The 19,831-nt window shown below is 43.0% G+C and overlaps 1 protein-coding gene across 15 annotated transcripts in view; it reads right to left on the bottom strand.

Annotated features, from left to right (window-relative positions):
* dlg2 (discs, large homolog 2 (Drosophila)) overlaps positions 1-19,831 on the bottom strand; it is a 178,250-nt gene that overhangs the window by 13,385 nt on the left and 145,034 nt on the right. For all 15 annotated transcript variants that reach the window (XM_063488403.1, XM_063488396.1, XM_063488393.1 and 12 more), the window contains one exon: positions 8,806-8,908. In XM_063488403.1, coding sequence (XP_063344473.1) covers positions 8,806-8,908 — 103 coding nt within the window. The remainder of the gene's footprint in view (positions 1-8,805; positions 8,909-19,831) is intronic.

Here is a 19,831-nt window from a genome sequence, read left to right as displayed (position 1 = left end):
GAGTAATTATCTTTAATGGAATTTGCATTTAAATGTTGTTTAAGGTATAACTGTCATTGTAAGGTTATGTCCGTCTGCTCTGTTTATTATCAGGCCTTTTAGTTCCCTTAGTTCCCTTGTGTGATCACTTCAGCTGTGTTACCTGCTGTTCCCTCTCTATAATCACCTCTTGTGTATATTTAGGTCTTCAGCTGTCCTCATTATCCTGCATTATCAGTGTGACGCTTTGTCTCTCGCTCACTTTTGTGCTTTTATCTAAAACACACAGAAACACACACAGTATCTTGTCTGAGGACTTTTTAAGTAATAAACACTGATGTTGTGCCATCAGTGCTGCAAATTCTTTGGTAGCCAGCTGGCACTCAGGCTTGTTGGTCCGGAGAACCGGCAGCGCCACAGACCCTAGCTTTACTTCCAACTGGGGGAGCCTCCTGTTCCAGTGCAGGAGAATCCACCAGTTCTGCACTGAACATGTTGACTCACTTTGGCAATACAAACGTGAGCCACTTACTGTTTTTCCCGTTTTAACCAGAAACATAAAAATATTAATATTAAAGCACTAATTTATTGAACACTGTTTCATAGACAGTGTTTGGCGCTCAACCCCGGTGAGCTAAACTGGTGTGCAGAAGAAGCTGAACTGTCCAGTGAAGACAGGTGAGGAAGCTGAAGTCGATATTAGAAAAGTTGCTGAAATCATAACAACTTTGCAGAAGTGTAATAAATTAGCAGAAATATTGACAGTGTTTAATCTGTAACAGTTGTGTTTTTTTTAAGAACAAATGTCCATGGTTTGAATTATGCCTAGTTCATGCTTCATAATTGATCATTCTTGCTTGACGTTTGACATTTAACAAGTTTTCTTTGCGTTTAAACAACAAATATAAAAAACCAAATATAAATACATGCTTTATATTGTTGACAAAGGTGGGATTGTCTCCCATTATAGCTGAGTGAGGGTAGAAGGACAGAACATCAAGCCTATTATGTTTAAAGTGTTGCAGCTAGCAAATCCCTACACACAGTGAATGAACACTGTGAGAACAATGAGAAGGTAAATCAACAGAGTGTGTGCTTTGGACAAGATTACACTATGAAACACACAGACACACACACACACACACACACACACACACACACACACACACACACACACACACACACACACACACACACACACACACACACACACACACTATACTGTGCATTGTAACATGAACAGGAAGTGATGCTTGTTAGAATTTATTTTTTATCTTGTATAACTCGTTATTTATATTCACAATTTCCTCATAATTTTTATCACACGTTTATCTTTTACTACACAAATATGTATTGTAGAATAGAGGGTTGAAAGAAACTGCCGCAGCCATACAGCACAAGGCCATAGGAAAAATACTGGACAATGTTAGGTGGACACACTGGCTTTAACACACCAATGGGGAGGCAGCGTCCCACCCAAGTACCCAGGCCCAACCCTGATTAGCTTCCAAGATCGGACAAGATCTTGGCATCCTCAGGGTGGTGTGACCATGATGGAGCCTTTACTGTGTTTCACTGATGGCTGTAGACACTCACTGTTGTACCTCCCTCCTTACCTCCTCTGTATATACTGATGACAACTTAAACTTTATACACATAAACCTGTTTGTTTCACTTCGTGACTTCTTGACAGCCTTAGCAGAAACAAAGACAAAATAAGACATTTCTGATGAGACTGATGAACAGCAGATAGATCAACTGAAGGACCAGACATGTCTTTCAGGTCCTGTGTCAGGTTTTGCAGGGCCTTTTCCTCCTGTTTCTTAAGAACATGACTTTCAGATACTGTTTATCTGCTGTAGATTATTTTTTAGACCCACCGCTTCCACATTCCTCAGTTTTTTAAGGACACACAGTTCACTGTGCTAGGTTATACCAAATGCTTTGGCTAATAGCTCTAAGATGTTTTAAATAAAACTTTGAAGTGACTGTCTAAAAAGTGCCCAGTTGTAGATTTTAATTAGATGGAGATCAGGAATGTTTCGTCAGGTCATAAACCTGGTGGAGCGGAGTAAACATGGTGATGACATTAAATCAGTGGCTTGAAATTTAGCAAAAAATCAGTTTAAAGAAGCAGAATGCTTGTTAAATGAGAATTTATTACCTAATTACTTCAACAACCTTCAACAAAACGCAGTACTTTGCAAAATATGCAATAAAATTGTTCCTCCAAATGTGGGAAACCACAAACTTGTTTCACCCACCACCTGAGGCAAAAACACAATCAGGCTGTGAAGGAGCAGAAGCTAGCACCCAAGCATTACCAGCTGCACTTGCTAGTTGCAATCCACACGGCAGAAAGAGCAAATGGTGGATGGAAACTACTGATGCAGTTACATGTTGGAAAAGCAAGTGGTTCACGCTCTACCCAAGATACAAGATGCCAAGGTGTGAAAATGCTTTATACAACATGCCTCATTCATACAAACACTTTCTTCTATGTTTAAGTACTTTCTGTTTACTAAATACACACATTGATTCTGTATTGTCATAAATATGATTATTGCAAATTTTCTTGAAATGATATTTTGATATCATTTTGAGGCTATATCGCCCACGTCCACCCCCAGTCACCTGTGCAGTACTCTCAATAAAAATCCTTCCCATTAAAACCAATAACCTATTTGGGGAAGCAAATTGTTTTAGATTTCTGATCAGCTGATCAACACTTCACTGAGGTCCACGTAGCTCCTAGAGAGGAATCCTGATAGAAGATAAGATTAAAAATGACACAAAAACTAAACTTAAATCTCATTAATGAGAGATAGACTTAAGTGTATTTTAAGGGGTCGTTCAGTGAGAATTTTCACATTAAATGGGAACTAAAAAAAATACTTTGCTTCTCTTTTTCTTTATTTGTGAAACACTCTGGATGTATTTGACGTATATGTTGCCTCGGTGAATAAACTTCACAATAATATATTTTCTTGAAATGCTGTAAATTGGTTTGCAAATATCTTGTCCACACATATATTCATTGTGGCTGTGTTTCATTTGCTTGTGTATGGGGTGTTTCCAATACAGGTATTGCAATAAAGAAACATTTTTACACTACAATGAACTATTCTTTGTCTGACAAAGTGTTCAAGAGTGAAAAGACTTCTGTGAGATTCTTATATTGTGTCCATTCAATATAAGTGCATAGGTGCTAATTACGTAGGTGTTTGGTATTGATAATACAGTTGTGCTCATAAGTTTACATACCCTGGCAGAACTTATGATTTCCTACCCATTTTTCAGACAGTATGGATGATAACACAAAACCTTTTCTTTCACTCGTTGTTGGCTGACGCCTTTTATTGTCAAACTGTGGTTACTCTTTTATTAACTGATAACACAACACAAACCACCCAAATGACCCAGATCAAAAGTTTACATACCCTGGTGACTTGCACACAACGTGACACAAAAAGGTTAGAAAGGCTATGAAATGTCACCATCGTCACCTGCGATGTGTTTGCTTGTAATCAGTGGGTGTGTATAAAAGGTCAGTGACTTTCTGGGCTCCTGACAGACCCATGCATCTTTCATTCACTGATGTTATTCTTTTTTTTTTTTTTCTTTTTTTTACCTTTTATTATTTATTTTATTTTCATTTGCTGAATCCGGGACAGACTTGATTGGGGGAAAGAAAGGGGAGAAAGAAAGGGAAAAGAAAGAAAGAAAAACAACTGAGAAGAGGGAGGGGGAAAATGGGCAAAAAACCAAAAATCAACAAAATAAGCAGACAAAAAATACATATATCGATCACCTGGATCACCTGTTGAGAAAGAAAAAAGAAAACAAGCAGAAGAAAACGAGAGCAATAGAATAAACAACATCACAATGATATATGGGAATATGACAGTAAATACTAAATATTAAAAATTATTGTGCAGCACGTGAGATCGACAGCGCACAGTGTGCTTTGAGGTAGGAGCCAAAAAGGGTGTAGTTTGTGTGTGTGAGCACCTGTGTGTACACCTGTGAGCATGAGCGCGCTTGTATTTAAAAGGTTCCTTAATGTAATGATCTGCTAGAGGGTGTGGGGGGCCACTGGCCCGTCCTCCAGGGCATGAAGCAGGTATGGAGGAGATCAAAACTCCAGACATCCAGAGGCCCCCAGAACACAAGAGACCAAGGAAGACCAACAGAGGGGCAGCCGCGCCACTGTCCCAGAAAGAGCTGAGGAGAGTCCCAGATGAGGGGTCACTCAGCAGCCGCGGAGCAGAAGCCAGGGGGGGGGGGGGGGGGGGGTTTGCAGTGACGTGCCCGTGAGCTCCGCCGGCAGCCAGCTGTGCCTGAGTGATCGAGCCCCAGGCCGAGAGGCCGAGGGCACCCCACCTCCGAAGTGGCCCGAGCGAGCCCCAGGTTCCAGGCCCCGATAAGTAGCCGCCAAGGAGTGAGCCGGTGTGTACCTGGGCGCCCACCCCCGGACACAAAGAACCACCAACGCACCGATGTTCGAGGGCGTCCGCCACCGGCAGGGGAAGTGGTGGGGGGAGATAGGCCTCCAAACCTTGGAGGGCCTGAGATATCCCCAGAGAGGTGGCGTCTGATACCCAACCTGACATATAGACACAGACATACAGGCACACACAGATACAAACATCCATTCCCACCCTCATGCTCTCATAAACAATTACTCCACACTCAACCAACGTGAAGACAGACATAAAGAGACGCTGTACACACAATCACACTCCCCAAGCGTACTCTAAGAACCGGGTCTAGGTACCCTTGCCCCTGGAGGGGGAAACTGCACCCAGACCCAGGTGGTGTTACCCTTTTCCCTGCAGTGGGGAGAAGCAGACTGCCCCGACTCCGCAGCAGCAGGGAGGCCCCACTGATGTTATTCTAAGTCATGGGGAAAGCAAAAGAATTGTCAAAGGATCTGCGGGAAAAGGTAGTTGAACTTTATAAAAAAGGAAAGGTATATAAGAAAATATCAGCAGTGTTCAAACTCTAATTAAGAAGTGGAAAATTGGGGGTTTCTGTCGAAACCAAACCACAGTCAAGTAGACCAACTAAAATTTCAGCCACAAGTGCCAGAAAAACTGTTGGGGATGCAAGGAAAAATGTACAAATAACTTCAGGCTTAATACAGGACTCTCTGAAAAAATGTGGTGTGGCTGTTTCAAGATGCAAAATAAGGAGGGACTTGAAGAAAGATGGGCTGCATAGTCGAGTTGCCAGAGGAAAGCCATTACTACACAAATGCTGCAAAGTATTCCACTTACAATATGCCAAACAGCACAGAGACAAGCCTCAAACCTTCTGGCACAAAGTCATTTAGAGTGACTTAAACTGAACGTTTGCCACTTGGAGAGAAGTCAACAAGGCGAACGGTGAAAGGGCCACCATTCCTCATGTGAAACATGGTGATGGATAGCTGATGTTTTGAGGATGTGTGAGCTACAAAGGCACAGGATATTTGGTCAGAATTGATGGCGATAGGAATGCAGTAAGCTATCAAAAACATTGAGGAAATTTTGCATTCATCAGCCTGGAAGCTGCAAATGTGACGTACTTGGACATTTCAACATGACAATGATGCAAAACACAAGGCCAAGTCGGCCTGTCATTGGCTACAGCAAAATAAAGTGAAGGTTCTGGAGAGGCCATGCCAGTCTCCTGACCTCAATATCATTGAGCCACTCTGAGGAGACCTCAAACATGCAGTTCATGCAAGACAGCCCAAGAAATACAGGAACTGGGGGCTTTTTGCCAGGAAGAATGAGCAGATTTACCATCTGAGAAAGTATAGAGCCTCATCCACAACTACGACAAAATACTTCAAGCTGTCATTGATGTTAAAAGGGGCAATACAGGGTAGTAAGAACTGGGTATGTAGGTGGGGTAGTTTGTTTTGTGATTATTATCTAAAAAGAGTAAATGCAGATAACGATTTACAGAAATATGTATGGAAAAACTGTACAGAGATATGTATAAAATGTACAGTGAACAAACAAGCTGGTGAGTAAGATGACCAAAGGATGTTAAACTGTGTCATAGAGTCCGACAGCTGCTGTAAGAATGACCTGCGGTAGCGCTCCTTCCTACACTGTGGGTGTAAAAGTCCACTGCTGAACGAGCTGCTCAGTGCTCGTACAGTCTCATGCAGGGGGTGGGAGGTGTTGTCCATGATGGATGTTAGCTTAGACAACATCCTCTCCTCCCCAACCTGCTTGATGGACTTCAGTGGATGGTCCAGGACAGAGCTGGTCCTCCTGACCAGTTTGTTGAGTTAGGTCTACTCACTAACTCACACCGCCCACAATGGCGGTGTCGTCTGAGAACTTCTGGAGATGTCAAGTGTCCGTGTTATAACTGAAGTCTGCAGTGTACAGGGTGAAGAGGGAAGGAGCCAGTACTGTTCCTCGTGGGGCCCCCGTGCTACAGACTACCACCTCAGACACACAGTCCGGCAGCTTCACATACTGGGACCTACTGGTGAGGTAGTCAACAATCCACGAGGACAATGATGGTCCACTCTCTTTCCCTGCAGCTTTCCACTTAGTACTGAGGTCTGGATTGTGTTGAAGGCACTGGAGAAATAAAAAAACATGACTCTCACAATGCAACTGGCGCTCTCCAGATGAGAGAAGGCCCAATGCAGCAGGTAGGTGACAGCGTCATCCCCCTCGATGTTCAGCTGGTAGGCGAACTGCAGCGGGTCTACGACTCTCCCGACTAGTGGGAGAAGGTGGTAAAGTATGATCCTCTCCATGGTCTTCATCAGGTGTGAAGTCAGTGCAACGGGTCTGAAGTGGTTCGGCTCCTAGGGACCAGCACCACGCAGGAGGTCTTCCACAGAATGGGGACCCTCTCCAGGCTGAGACTGAGCTTAAAGATGTATGTGATAACCTCACAGAGTTGATCTGCACAGTCCCTCAATAGTCTGGAGCTGATTCCATCCGGACCCGTGGCCTTCCTCGTTTTCCTCTGCTGACTTCGCACCTGGTCAGTTGTGATGGAGAGGCTGCAGTGTGGGGTGTGGGTGGGTCGCTCCTGATGACTGGCGTGGGGGGAGGAGGCAGTAGAGTTGTTAAGGGAAAAGGGGCAGGTGAGGTGCATCTGATCTCCCCGGTGCTATTTGGGGTTGGAGAGAGGTGTGAAGGAGGTGTGAAGAGCTCTGGTGGATGGGGGAGGGAAGGGCTTCTGAATCAAACATGTTAAAAACTGGTTCAATCTGTTAGGCCAAACCTGGTCTCCAGACTCTGGACCCCCTCTGCTCACTGTGCTTCGTCCAGTGATGGTGTTCAGTCTTCTCCTCGCACCCCTGGTGTTGCTCTGCTGGAGCAGCTCCTCCAGCTTCCTCCTGTAGCTGTCCTTTCCCCTCCTTATTCAATTCAATTCAATTTTATTTATATAGCGCCAAATCACAACAGCAGTCGCCTCAAGGCGCTTTATATTGTACAGTAGATCCTACAATAATAGATAAAGAGAAAAACCCAACAATCATATGACTCCCTATGAGCAAGCACTTTGGTGACAGTGGGAAGGAAAAACTTCCCAGTACAGGGAGTAGACCTATAGCACATAAGTGCCACCAGTGGGTCTTCTTTGCAGTCTGTACTGCCCTCTCTGCGTGACCGCTGTCCTGCGGGTGGTGGGGACTAGACGTTATGTGGGCAAAAACCATCAGTCAGGGATCCCAAACCTAGCAAAAGTTCACTTCAGTTTCTGAACAACCTGAGCGGTGGTCGTGGACGGTAGATGCAGTATTTCCAAGAAACTTAAGTAGTAGTCTGACACGACAAAGTAATTATTCTGGTTGTGTTCACAGAGATCCAGGGCTATCCTTTGCCATGGACGATCCGGCAAAGGTGTGGAGATGAGCGGCTCCCTTGTCTGTGTTGGCCTCTGTGCCAGACAGGCGTGGCACTGCAGCACTGCGTCCTTTAGCTCAGTGGAGAGCCCCGGCCACCAAATGGATGAATTAGCCGTATCCCTGCACTTGGTGAGTCCTTGGTGCCCGTCGTGTAGTTTGTTTAGAATGGCTGCTCTCTGTGACTTTGGAATGACAATCCTGCAGCCTCGTATAACCAGGCCTTTGGCCTCTGATAGCTCATTCCTCACCTTCATGTACACTTTGATGTTTGGTGGCACACTACTTCTGTATACAGGCCATCCCCTGCGTATGTAGGTGATGACGGTCTGTAGTTCGCCATGAGTTGCAGTGGTCTCTTTAATGCTCTACATTCGGCTTGGAGATGCTGGAATGCCCTGTATCACAGTGGCTATGTAGCAATCCACTCGTCTGCCCGAGCCTGTGGGCTCCGCGACAACGTATTGGCGATGTCATTCGAGATTCAAGATTCAAAGTGCTTATTGAAATGCTATTTCTTCTGTACACATGACAATAAACACTTAGAATCTTGAATGACAAGCGTTTTGCCAGGGACATAGACGGCCTCCGGCTTGTACCTCATGACATCTTGTTGACACCTCAATGGAACACTGAGTATAACAACCCAGTATATGACAGATAATAAACAGCATCAGCCAAACACCAACCATGAATGAAAGAAAAGTTTTTGTGTTATCATTCATATTGTCTGAAAAATGGTTAGGAAATCATAAATTCTGCCAGGGTATGTGAACTTATGAGCACAACTGTACATAAGGAGGTCATCACTTGGCCCAACTGTAGCCAATTTACTTAGAGGCCCGCAAAGATCTATTTAAGCATTGTCCTGTGTAGGTTTGTGCTGATTAATAAGGCATTTACACCACATGATTGGTGTGCTTGTAAAGTACATTAACTTTTTTCAGCTGACTTACCTTCAGGTCTGTACTGAGCAATGATGGTGACCACTTGTCCTGCTCCTTTTAGGGCTGCAGCTGCTTGTTCATGTGTGGCTCCTTGTAGGTCAATGCCATTGACCTATTTTAACAACAAAGTTGAATTATTTTATTACAGTTTGCTTTACTGTATATTGTGTATTGACCTGCAATACAAAAAAGTGTACTTTATTTCACCTCAGTGTTAATGCATGGTGTCCATTAATAGGAGGACAATTCAGCTTCAGATTTAGTTTAACTCATTTATCAATTTTATTGTGAATTTTTCCAAATGACAATTGTCAAAGCCCTATCTCTCATCCCCTCAGGTGGGGTGGGGGTTGTGGGGAGGTGAGAGGTATGTGTGTATGATCCTCAAGCTGGGGTCCTCCTGGGAGGTCAAAGGTTCTATGGAGTACCTCAGCTGTTCCTACTACTGACGCAGACCACTGATGTTGTGGGCTGAAAGTGCTGGAGCCCTCTTCCAGTTCTGGGGTTACAGCTCCTACTACTCCTACTACCACTGGGACCATTCTGGATTTTATGTTCCACAATTGCACCAGTTGTTCATTCAGCCCCTGGTACTTCTCTGTTTTCTCATGCTCTTTCTTCCTGCTGTTGCTGAAACCAAAACTACAGTCTTGTGTTCCTTTTTAACCACCACAATGTCTGGTTGGCTGGCCTGTATACTGCTTCATCAACCAAGCTAGTTTTTTGGTCTTCTGGTGTTATTTCCAATGCCCATTTGAAACCTGGATCAGCTTGAAACCTGGATCCTCTGTAGCTGGGTACCAAGACAACATACCCTCAGAAGACCTACTAGATGATATGAATGCAACACTCTGGACAATACCTACTGTGATCATAACCAGCTGATCTACACTACGGCAGCAGTGATCAGTGAGATGCTTGGCTACAAGTTGAACATCCACAAGGAGCAGTTCCTCCTTGTGGATGGAGACTTGAGGCCAAAATCAAGGTAGCATGGAGGGAGGTTAGCCAACTATTGGAGCTGCAGAAAGGTGCGATGAAGAAGGTGCCTAAGAAGTACAGCAAACTGCCTCATACCACAGGCCTTGGAAACTGGCAAGCAAAGACTCACAGCCTTGGCCAGCTGCTTTAAGGGGTACACCAGAGAGATCGAAGGCAGGAGAATAAACCAGCTGTGCTCCACAGAACCATCCAAGTGGCAGGGGAACAGTTTGAGAACAGCACCACCAAGGCTGGAGACGGAACAATACTGGAAGAGCATATGGGAGAAGGACACAACCCATAACAGCAATGCTCAGTGGCTTGTGGATCTGAGGGCAGACCACAGCAACCTCCCTGAACAGGGTCCAGTAACCATCACAGTGGCAGACATCCAAGAAAGGGTCTCCAGTATGAAGAGTTGGACAGCACCAGGCCCCGACATGGTTCGCGCCTACTGGCTGAAAAGCTGACTGCACTCCACGAGTGTCTGGCAGCACAAATGAACCAGCTGCTAATAGATCAGCCACATCCAGAATGGCAAACTGAAGGCCGGACAGTGATGATCACCAAGAGGTGACCGGTCCCATCCAACTACCGGCCAGTAACCTGCCTCAGTACCGCTCAGTACAAGCTCCTGTCAGGCATTATAGCGTCTAAGATGAACAGGCACATGGCTCAATACATGAGCGGGGCACAGAAAGGGATTAGCAAGAATACTAGACGTGCAAAACACCAGCTACTGGTAGACCGAGCAGTCAGCCGAGACTGCAAGACTAGGCTGACCAATCAGCCTCCAGTGCACAGGGCACTGCCTGGATTGATTATAAGAAGGCCTATGACTCAATGCCCCACACCTGGATCCTGCAATGCCTAAAACTATACAAGATCAACAGGACCCTAAGAGCCTTCATCAGGAACTCAGTGGGGATGTGGCGTACAACACTAGAGGCCAACTCCAAGCCCATAGCACAAGTCACCATCAAGTGCGGGATCTACCAAGGAGATGCTCTGTCCCCACTGCTGTTCTGCATAGGCCTGAACCCCCTCAGTGAGATCATTAACAAGACTGGCTACGGATACCGACTACGAAACGGAGCGGTTGTCAGCCACCTCCTGTACATGGATGACATCAAGCTGTATGCCAAGAGTGAATGAGACATCGATTCACTGATCCACACCACCAGGATATACAGCAATGACATTGGAATCTCTTTCGGACTGGAGAAGTGTAGTCGGATGATAACAAAGAGAGAAAAGGTAGTCAGAACTGAGGGGATCGAACTACCAGAAGGCAACATTGCAGACACAGAGGTTAGCTACAAGTAACTGAGATTCCCTCAGGCAAATGGGAACCATGAAGAAGCCGCTAGGAAAGCTGCAACCACCAAGTACCTGCAGAGGGTCAGGCAAGTCCTGAGGAGTCAGCTGAACGGTAAGAACAAGATCCGGGCTATCAACTAGAGATGGACCGATCCGATATTACGTATCGGTCCGATACTGACCTAAATTACTGGATCGGATATCGGCGAGAAATAAAAAATGTAATCCGATCCATTAAATATCAAAAAAGCACCTCACAAAACTTGCGACACGGCGTAACTCGGCTCATAACCATAGCACGTCGGAGCAGTATGCATCACGGGGTAGAGCGGTTGTGTGTATTTGTAGCCTTGCTACCAAACCAGCATTTCATCTCAGAGGAAGTTATCCCAGAGAGAAGTAAAGCAAGTGTGTAAGTTCATCTCTGAATGTTTGTAAAGCGTTCCCACGTTAAGCTTAACAACCGATATATGGAGCGACTGCCTCCTCTCTCTCCCTCCCTCTCCTGCTGCTACTTCAATCGTGAAACTGCTTAATGATCAGCTGATCGGCTTTTCTGTCGCGAGTCCATCTCTCTTCTTTGTTTTTGGCCCACTTTGCACCAGAAAGAGGAAACCAGCGGCTGAACAACAGCAGCACGTTTAAGCTTGATAAGCTGTTGTTAGAATGTATTTAATATTACTTTCTACACCAGGATCTTTTTCTACGTAGCTGACGGCTGGTAACTGTGCAGGGGCGGATCTAGCAAAGTTTAGCCAGGGGGGCCAATAGGGCATGAACAGGGAAAGGGGGGCACAAAGATATACTTTTCTTTCTTATTCTCATTTAAAATGTCTAGTTTTTAATAAATAATTATCTGAATCTTACACCCAAAGTTTTAATCTGATGTAAAATGTATAGAAGTCCATTACTGTATATAGTAACTGTTAAGTCTAATATACCCTAGTAAGCTATACTACTTTTTCCTTTGGGAAGATACCATCTGTGCAGTCTGCAATTCTGTAGAAGAAAGATGTTGAATCTATTTAATTATTCTTGAAAAATAATTTATTTCTGTGCATTTTTTTTCACCCTGCATCAAATTAAAGTTGATTACGTCGATTAAGCATCATGAGGTGGAGGGTGGGGGGTGGTTCCCTATTTTCTTTTGCTGGGAGTTTGCAACCCTATTAGTTAGGTTGCTTAATATTTCTGCTAAGTACTCTTTAAAATACCAGAATAGGGAGGATGGTGCAAGTTTAAGTTTATTAGATTGATCAGTGTTGCTGAACTATGAAATATTTTGGGCGCAGTGTATTTTTTACATACAGGTTTAACAGAATAGCTTTAGTGTTGTTGTTTATTTAAACTTCAGTATGAACTTATACAAAATGCAGCAAGATATTAAAAAACAGTTTTATTGATTAAAAAACACACTATATCGGATTCATATCGGTATCGGACATAAAAAAGTGGTATCGTGCCATCTCTACTATCAACACCTACGCCCTGCCCGTGATCAGGTACCCAGCTGGGATAATAAGTTGACCAGAGGAGGAGATAGAAGCCACTGACATCAAGACCAGGAAACTGCTGACCATGCATGGAGGGTTTCACCCCAAGACCAGAACCCTGAGGCTGTATGCTAGGTGTAAGGCAGGAGGCCGGGGACTGGTAAGTGTCAGTACCACAGTCCAGGTTGAGACAAAGAAAATCCACAAGTACATCAGGAAGATGGCCCCAACCGACCGCGTGCTCAGTGAATACCTCAGCCAGCAGAAACACAGGAAAGAGGAGGCACCATCATGGAAGGACAGGCCCCTGCACGGTATGTACCACCGGCAGATAGAGGAGGTGGCTGATATCCAGAAATTCTACCAGTGGCTGGACAAAGCCGGACTGAAAGACAGCACAGAGGCACTAATCATGGCAGCACAGGAACAAGCTCTGACCACAAGATCCATAGAGGCTGGGGTCTATCACACCAGGCAAGACCCCAGGTGCAGGCTGTGTAAAGATGCCCCTGAGACAATCCAGCACATAACAGCAGGGTGCAAGATGCTAGCAGGCAAGGCATACATGGAACGCCATAACCAAGTGGCCGGCATAGTGTACAGGAACATCTGTGCCGGATATCGCCTGGAAGTCTCGAGGCCAAAATGGGAGACGCCCCCAAGGGTGATGGAGAATGACCGAGCTAAGATCCTGTGGATCCTGTGTCCGTCTGTATCTGGAAGGTCCAGATACAGACGGACAAATGGACAGATGGCTAACCAACTGGACATAGTGGTGGTAGACAAACAGAAGAAGACGGCGGTAGTGATCGATGTAGTGAAACTGAATGACAGCAACATCAGGAAGAAGGAACACGAGAACCTCGAGAAGTACCAAGGGCTCAGAGAAGAGCTGGAGAAGATGTGGAGGGTGAAGGTAACAGTGGCCCCAGTGGTAATCGGAGCACTCGGGGTGAGTGAGGAATTTTTATATTTTTCTTGTCTTTTTTCTCATCTTGTCTGTTCTGGTAAATAATCTCTTAAAATCCAGAATAATCTTCTTTATCTTTTTGGTGTTCAGAGCCGGTCGATATAGGCTCTGAACACAGGAATAATTAAAGCATACTTCAGGCAGGTTGGGATGAAAGCCTATCTCAGAGAGAGGTTGAAAATTCTGGTGAAGACTGTGAACACAGTCCCTAAAAAATCTGACACTGTCAAGTCCGGATGTTTTCCTGGCACTAACCCCTCTTAACATCCACTTTACATCCTGAACCTGTACAGTCAATGGTTGGGAGCTGAAAACTGGGACTTGGGAGATGTTAATGGTTGAGACAGAAGAGTGGATTATGGGGGAGGTGTCTCAAAGCGTGAGAAGAAGGTGTTAAGTTCCTTTGCTAAGTGTGATGCTTGTGTCCATGACTGTGTTGGTCTGCCTCCTGAAGTTGACAATACGCTGGATACCCTACCAAAGGTTATCATCGGGGAGGTGATTTTCTATGCTCCAATTTTCCTGACTCCGCTCTTCAGATCAGCTCTGGCAGCACTATATACTTCCCTGAAGGTGGAATTGTGGGCTTTGGGGACACTTTTGACATAGCTTACAGGACCTTTGATTGGGAAACACACAGGTACATTTTTCTGCTGCTACATTTCCCACACAAAACTTGATGGATAGAACAGCTTCTGTATGAACAGTCAAGTCCTTATTGCCATTGCTTCTGTGTATACGTCTGTGGATGTATTCAGGGCAGAGGATCACAGAGAAGTGGTTAGACCGGCCTCTGTGTGGGAGATAACACACTCTGTGTTTTATGCTTGTATAAACTTGAGCCAGAGTGTTTTCCCCTCTGATCACACATCTTATATGCTGGTAAAATCTAGGCAGGACAGACTCTAAGTTTGCCTGATTAAAATCACCCGCAGTAATATGTGTGCCGTTGGGTCCACTGTAGTAGTGTTTGTATGGTGTCTGCCAATAACGACAGAGATGTGCTAGTGTTAGCATTCAGTGGAATGTAAAAAGCTGTTATTTGTCAGCATCTTGAGTTTAACTTTGTATTCGTGATTCTTTCCTTGGCATTAGGAAGAAGATAAAAGTTCAAGTTTTATACGGTTTAATCTTGGTTTTAGTTCTTTTTATGTCTTTGAGATTACTTGTGTTTCTGGTTGATGGTTTCTTGTCGGTTAGGTTCCTTTCGTGTCTTATCCCGATGTCTCCTGTGAGAGTCTGTTGTGTGTGTGTGTTTGTTTCTCCTGACTCTGCTTTTCCTGTTTTATTTTGATAGTCCCTGTCTCATGTGCCTTGGGTTCAGTCTTGTTCCCCCTGTCTAAATTTTTGGACAGATTTCTCCTCCCCTATTATAAAGGATGGTCAAGTGTATCCTATGCTAAAGGAAGCACTCAAGCTTCATTATCGTGTCGTCCCTCAATACTGTTCTCCCTTGTTCCCTGGTTTTCTCTACGATCCTAGTTTGTATTCCTGGTCCACTACATCTAAATGCTTTCTATTTAGCAGTCACACACAGTATGTTGCCCCAGGATACTTACCGGCCTTTTAAACTTATATATAGGTTCACCAGGGAGAATATGAAAAATAAAAAGTCTAGCCTTCTTAGGCTTTGAAATTTCCACCAGTAATGGGGGACATATGAAGTCAGTGTGTACAGTAAACACTGACTAATATTTAAGGTTAGATTCCCATCATCCACTGGAGCATATAGTGTCATCAGGACGCTACAACACAGAGCAAACAGCTTCCCCACAGACACAGCAGCCATGGAAGCAGAGGAACGTTATATCAAAAAGGCCCTGAGTAAATCTAATTATCATAGCTGGACATTTGTCAAAGCTGGGAAAGCACCTAAAAAAATCTCCAGGCAATCTAGGAGTAAAGAAGGACAGCTGCTGCCTAAGCAAAAATCCTTAATAATCCCTTCAGTGTCAGGAGTATCGGAATAGCGGAGAAGCATTTTCTCAAAAGGCAGCACCTCTGTTGTTTTCAAACCTCAAACAACACTACCACAAAAATTGGTACCCTGGCACAAAAAATGTTGTTCATTCAGAACAGTAAACCTGAACTTCAGATCAGGCTTAAGTGGATGGAACAACACAGAAAAGCTACCTTGTCAGACCAGACCTCTGCAGTCTGTTTAGACCTGCAGGTTAGTGGGCAGTTCCATGATGGACCACTGTTAGTCAGTGGGCTGGTTTCAGTCATTATGCAAATGAACTGTTTATAAGCTTGGGGAAACCTGCAGTCAGCTGAGACTGAACAAGTCATTTGGATGACTGATGAAATGTTTATTCCAATGAAAGGACTGTAACTTTTAGAGATGCTGGTTTGGCAAATGACTCATTGGACTGAGTTTCCTGGACACAATTTTCCTGAACAATGGATTGACATAGGATCATGATCCTTTAAGCCTGGAAGCTGGTAAAAATAGTAACAAGTTCAGGGTTTTTTTTTGAGGTGTAAAGGTAACGATACATCATCCTTTAGACTGGATTTACTCCACCATTATTCTACCCCATGTATATCCATCACGTATTTAATGAGCTGTATGTCTTCTTCTGAAATCCCCGCTTTTCGTTGCTACATAAAACAGAGTAGCGATGGTTTAGAGAATGTAGTTTTCTCTGGTCCCCTCCCCAGTCAGACCAGGAGTGACATTTTTAGCCGGATGTTCTCCTTAAATTGTCTGAGTGGTGTCCAAAAACCGATGTGGGCTTCATAGATAATTGGGAAACTTTCTGGAGGAAACCTGGTCTTGTTAGGAGAGACGGCACTTTGGATGGAGCAGCTCTCATTTCTCGAAATCTGGCCAAATTTATAAACCCCCCAAAACGCCTCTCTGCAGCTTCTCTCCTCCTGTTACCCCCCAAAAACCCATCTCCATAGAGACTGTGTCAGCTCCCAAACAGACAAAAAACAAACTAAAAACCAGCAAAAAATGACTTAAACATAAAAAATGACAAAGAAAGAACAATACAGTATCCACATCTGAACCAAAGAGTAAAACAGTGAAATGTGGATTATTAAATATTAGGTCTCTCTCCTCCAAGTCTCTGTTAGTACATGACTTAATAATTGATCAAAAAATCGATTTACTCTGCCTTACAGAAACCTGGTTGCAGCAGGATGATTATGTTAGTTTAAATGAATCAACACCCCCGAGTCATTCTAACTACCAGAAACCTCGAAGCACAGGCCGAGGGGGCGGTGTGGCAGCAATTTTTCACACCAGCCTATTAATCAACCAAAGACCCAGACAGACTTTAATTCATTTGAAAGCCTGATGCTTAGCCTCGTCCACCCCAGCTGTAAAACTCAGAAACCAGTCTTACTTGTTATCATCTATCGTCCACCTGGGCCTTACACAGAGTTTCTCTCTGATTTCTCAGACTTTTTATCTGATTTAGTGCTCAGCTCAGATAAAATAATTATTGTGGGTGATTTTAACATCCATGTAGATGCTAAAAATGACAGCCTCAACATGGCATTTAATCTGTTATTAGACTCAACCTGGTTCTGCCGGAGGTTTCTTCCTGTTAAAAGGGAGTTTTTCCTTCCCACTGTCACCAAAGTGCTTGCTCATAGGGGGTCATATGATTGTTGGGTTTTTCTCTGTACGTATTATTGTAGGGTCTACCTTACAATATAAAGCACCTTGAGGCGACTGTTGTTGTGATTTGGTGCTGTATAAATAAAAATGAATTGAACTGAATTCAATGGAAATGTGACTTTAAGCCTGCAACATTAATTATTTTGATTTCAATTTAAATGTGTAAAACTAAATTTTAGTGCTGTCAATAGATAAAAAAAATTAACTAATTAATCTCACAATTTTAATCGCAATGAACCGCAATTACTTGATCAATAGCCTGGTTGCAATTACATTTTTTCAACTTTATATTTAAGCTTGTAACTGACATTTATGCAATATAATGAAGTATAAACACAAAGAATGTTAAATGCTTAAACTCAAATTTGAATAGTTTTCTTCAGTCTTTTAGCACAGGCTCTCTCCTGTGAAATACAACTTTTTAAAAAAACTATATACTAATAGGTAAGTATACACTAATATATATATATTTTTATTTAGATTCATCACAGGGTTACTTTGGATTAATTTTGATTAATCACGATTAAATATGATTTTTATTCAATATTAATCGCATTTCATTTTGCATGAGCAAACAGACTCGAGAAAAAAAAGGGAAAGTATACGCACTTAACATGTTTATTGAACATCTTGAACATTCATGTTAACAAAAAACATTTATCCTCTCTCTCTGTCACTCTTGGGGAGGCTTCAAGTCCTTGAATCGAGGAACCAAAGCTGTGTAAAGTGCGTGTTCTCAATGATATTAACAGGTCTGCAGTTTGTTGCAATCCACTTGGCGTCAGTCAATATGTCTGAGGTCGACTTACTGAGTCCGCGATGCTCCGTCAGTGGTTTGTCCAAGCTGGGTGACGCCTTAGCCAAAGTGCTAGCAGCATCCCCGGCTAACAAATGCTTCGCGTTAATGTGATATTTTAAGCTGGAAGTGCTTCGGTGAAAAGAAAATTCCTTCTTGCACAACGTGCATAAGACTTTATGTGGGTCGACTGTTCTGTCTTCTTATTTTTTTAATACTCAAATTTCCCATCGAGAGGGCCGATGTGCGTTTATCATCTTCCATATTGAGTTGATTGGTGCAGCTGCCCGTCACTAGCTGATCAACTGCCCATTTGCGCATGTGCGACGGTAACTCTGCTTGGACAAACTGCCTGAAACAATGCGTTAACAGAAACATTTTAGGGATTTTGAGTCACTCTGCACCCAAGATGCGTTAATTGCGTTAAAAATTTTAATCGCCTTGACCATGATGGCGGATTAATTTGCGTTAACACGTTAATTTTGACAGCACTACTAAATATATATATTTTAAACCGCTGAAAAGAGGTTTTCCATTCTTATTTGATTTCAGCTGCCAAGCTGCTTCCTTTTGTTTAGAAGTTTAATCACGATCCACCACTAACGTGACAGATCGGGACTATCGACCGATGGGACTGGACTCTGGGTTTTAAAGGAGCCATGCTGCTGGTTTAGCAGAGCCTTTTGTAAAGGAGATTGTCTGGATGGCAGCACATGTTCAACATGTTTAATATAAAAAGTATCTTCACAGATGTGCAAGTTTTTTGCACAGCTGGATGTTTCCCTTCCTTGTTACCTCAGAAAACACAGGTTCAATCATTTCCACAAAGAATTAAAATTTTTGAACAGTCAAACTACAGTTCAGTTTTTGCAAGTCATCTTAGTCTACAAATAGGATAAGACCATTTAGAAGTTTTATTTTTATTTTGAATGGCAGCTTTTTTATTGTAGATGCATCAAATGGCTCTTTCCTGACAGTAGTTTTCAGAGACATGCCATGGTTAGATGGTTATACATATTTATTTGATTAAATCTCTGCATTCTTTGCAAATTTAGATTTAAAAATAATATTTTAAAACAACTTGCAGACACAATCTTAACCCCTTCTCCTTCTTTCCTTCTGAAAGGCTTAGCCTCTATGTAATGCTATTTTTTACCCCTAATCCTCCCATGCTGCCGAATAACCTAATTATCTGTGAGATGTTCTGCTGGGTGTTTTCTTAGTATTAGACAAATTAGCAGTCCTTTACTGTCCCTTTCCCAGCTTTCGCTGGCAATGAATGAAATTTCTGTTTCGTCATTAATTATTAATTATTTTAACAATTAAAGCAATAAAGATGAAAAACACTAGTTTTGTATTTATAGCTGTCAATTACAAATGCACATATTTAATAGATTTAATTTAAAAAAAAAACCCCGCTAATAAACTATGACACACAGCACCTATCTGTTATCATACTGGAGAAATACTGCAGAAGAAAAAACTCACGTTCCATTTGCTTTGAAAATAAATCTAGGCCACCTGAACTATTGCACATTTTATCATTGTCCTTGGAACACACAAATTTAACAAAAGTCAGCCTGTACTTGTGCAGAGCATTACAAAGAGATTCAGACTGCAACAAATAAAAACAGCTTTCCATATTTATTCAGATTTGTTTGTAAGCAGTTTGCATATTCAGTTCAATTCAGTCTATATAAAACTGAATACAGCTGCCTCAGGGTGCTTTATACTGTAAAGACCCTCAAATAGGGCTGCTATTGAGCTGTTAAAGTTTTTCTTAATGAATTAAATCGCAGGTGACATCAGAATTTCTACATCAATAATTTCAGTAAAACGTA

The sequence above is a fragment of the Pelmatolapia mariae genome, linkage group LG10_11 (genome assembly GCF_036321145.2).
Source record: "Pelmatolapia mariae isolate MD_Pm_ZW linkage group LG10_11, Pm_UMD_F_2, whole genome shotgun sequence".
Lineage (NCBI taxonomy): Eukaryota > Metazoa > Chordata > Actinopteri > Cichliformes > Cichlidae > Pelmatolapia > Pelmatolapia mariae.
This window is presented reverse-complemented; position numbering and strand designations above follow the sequence as displayed.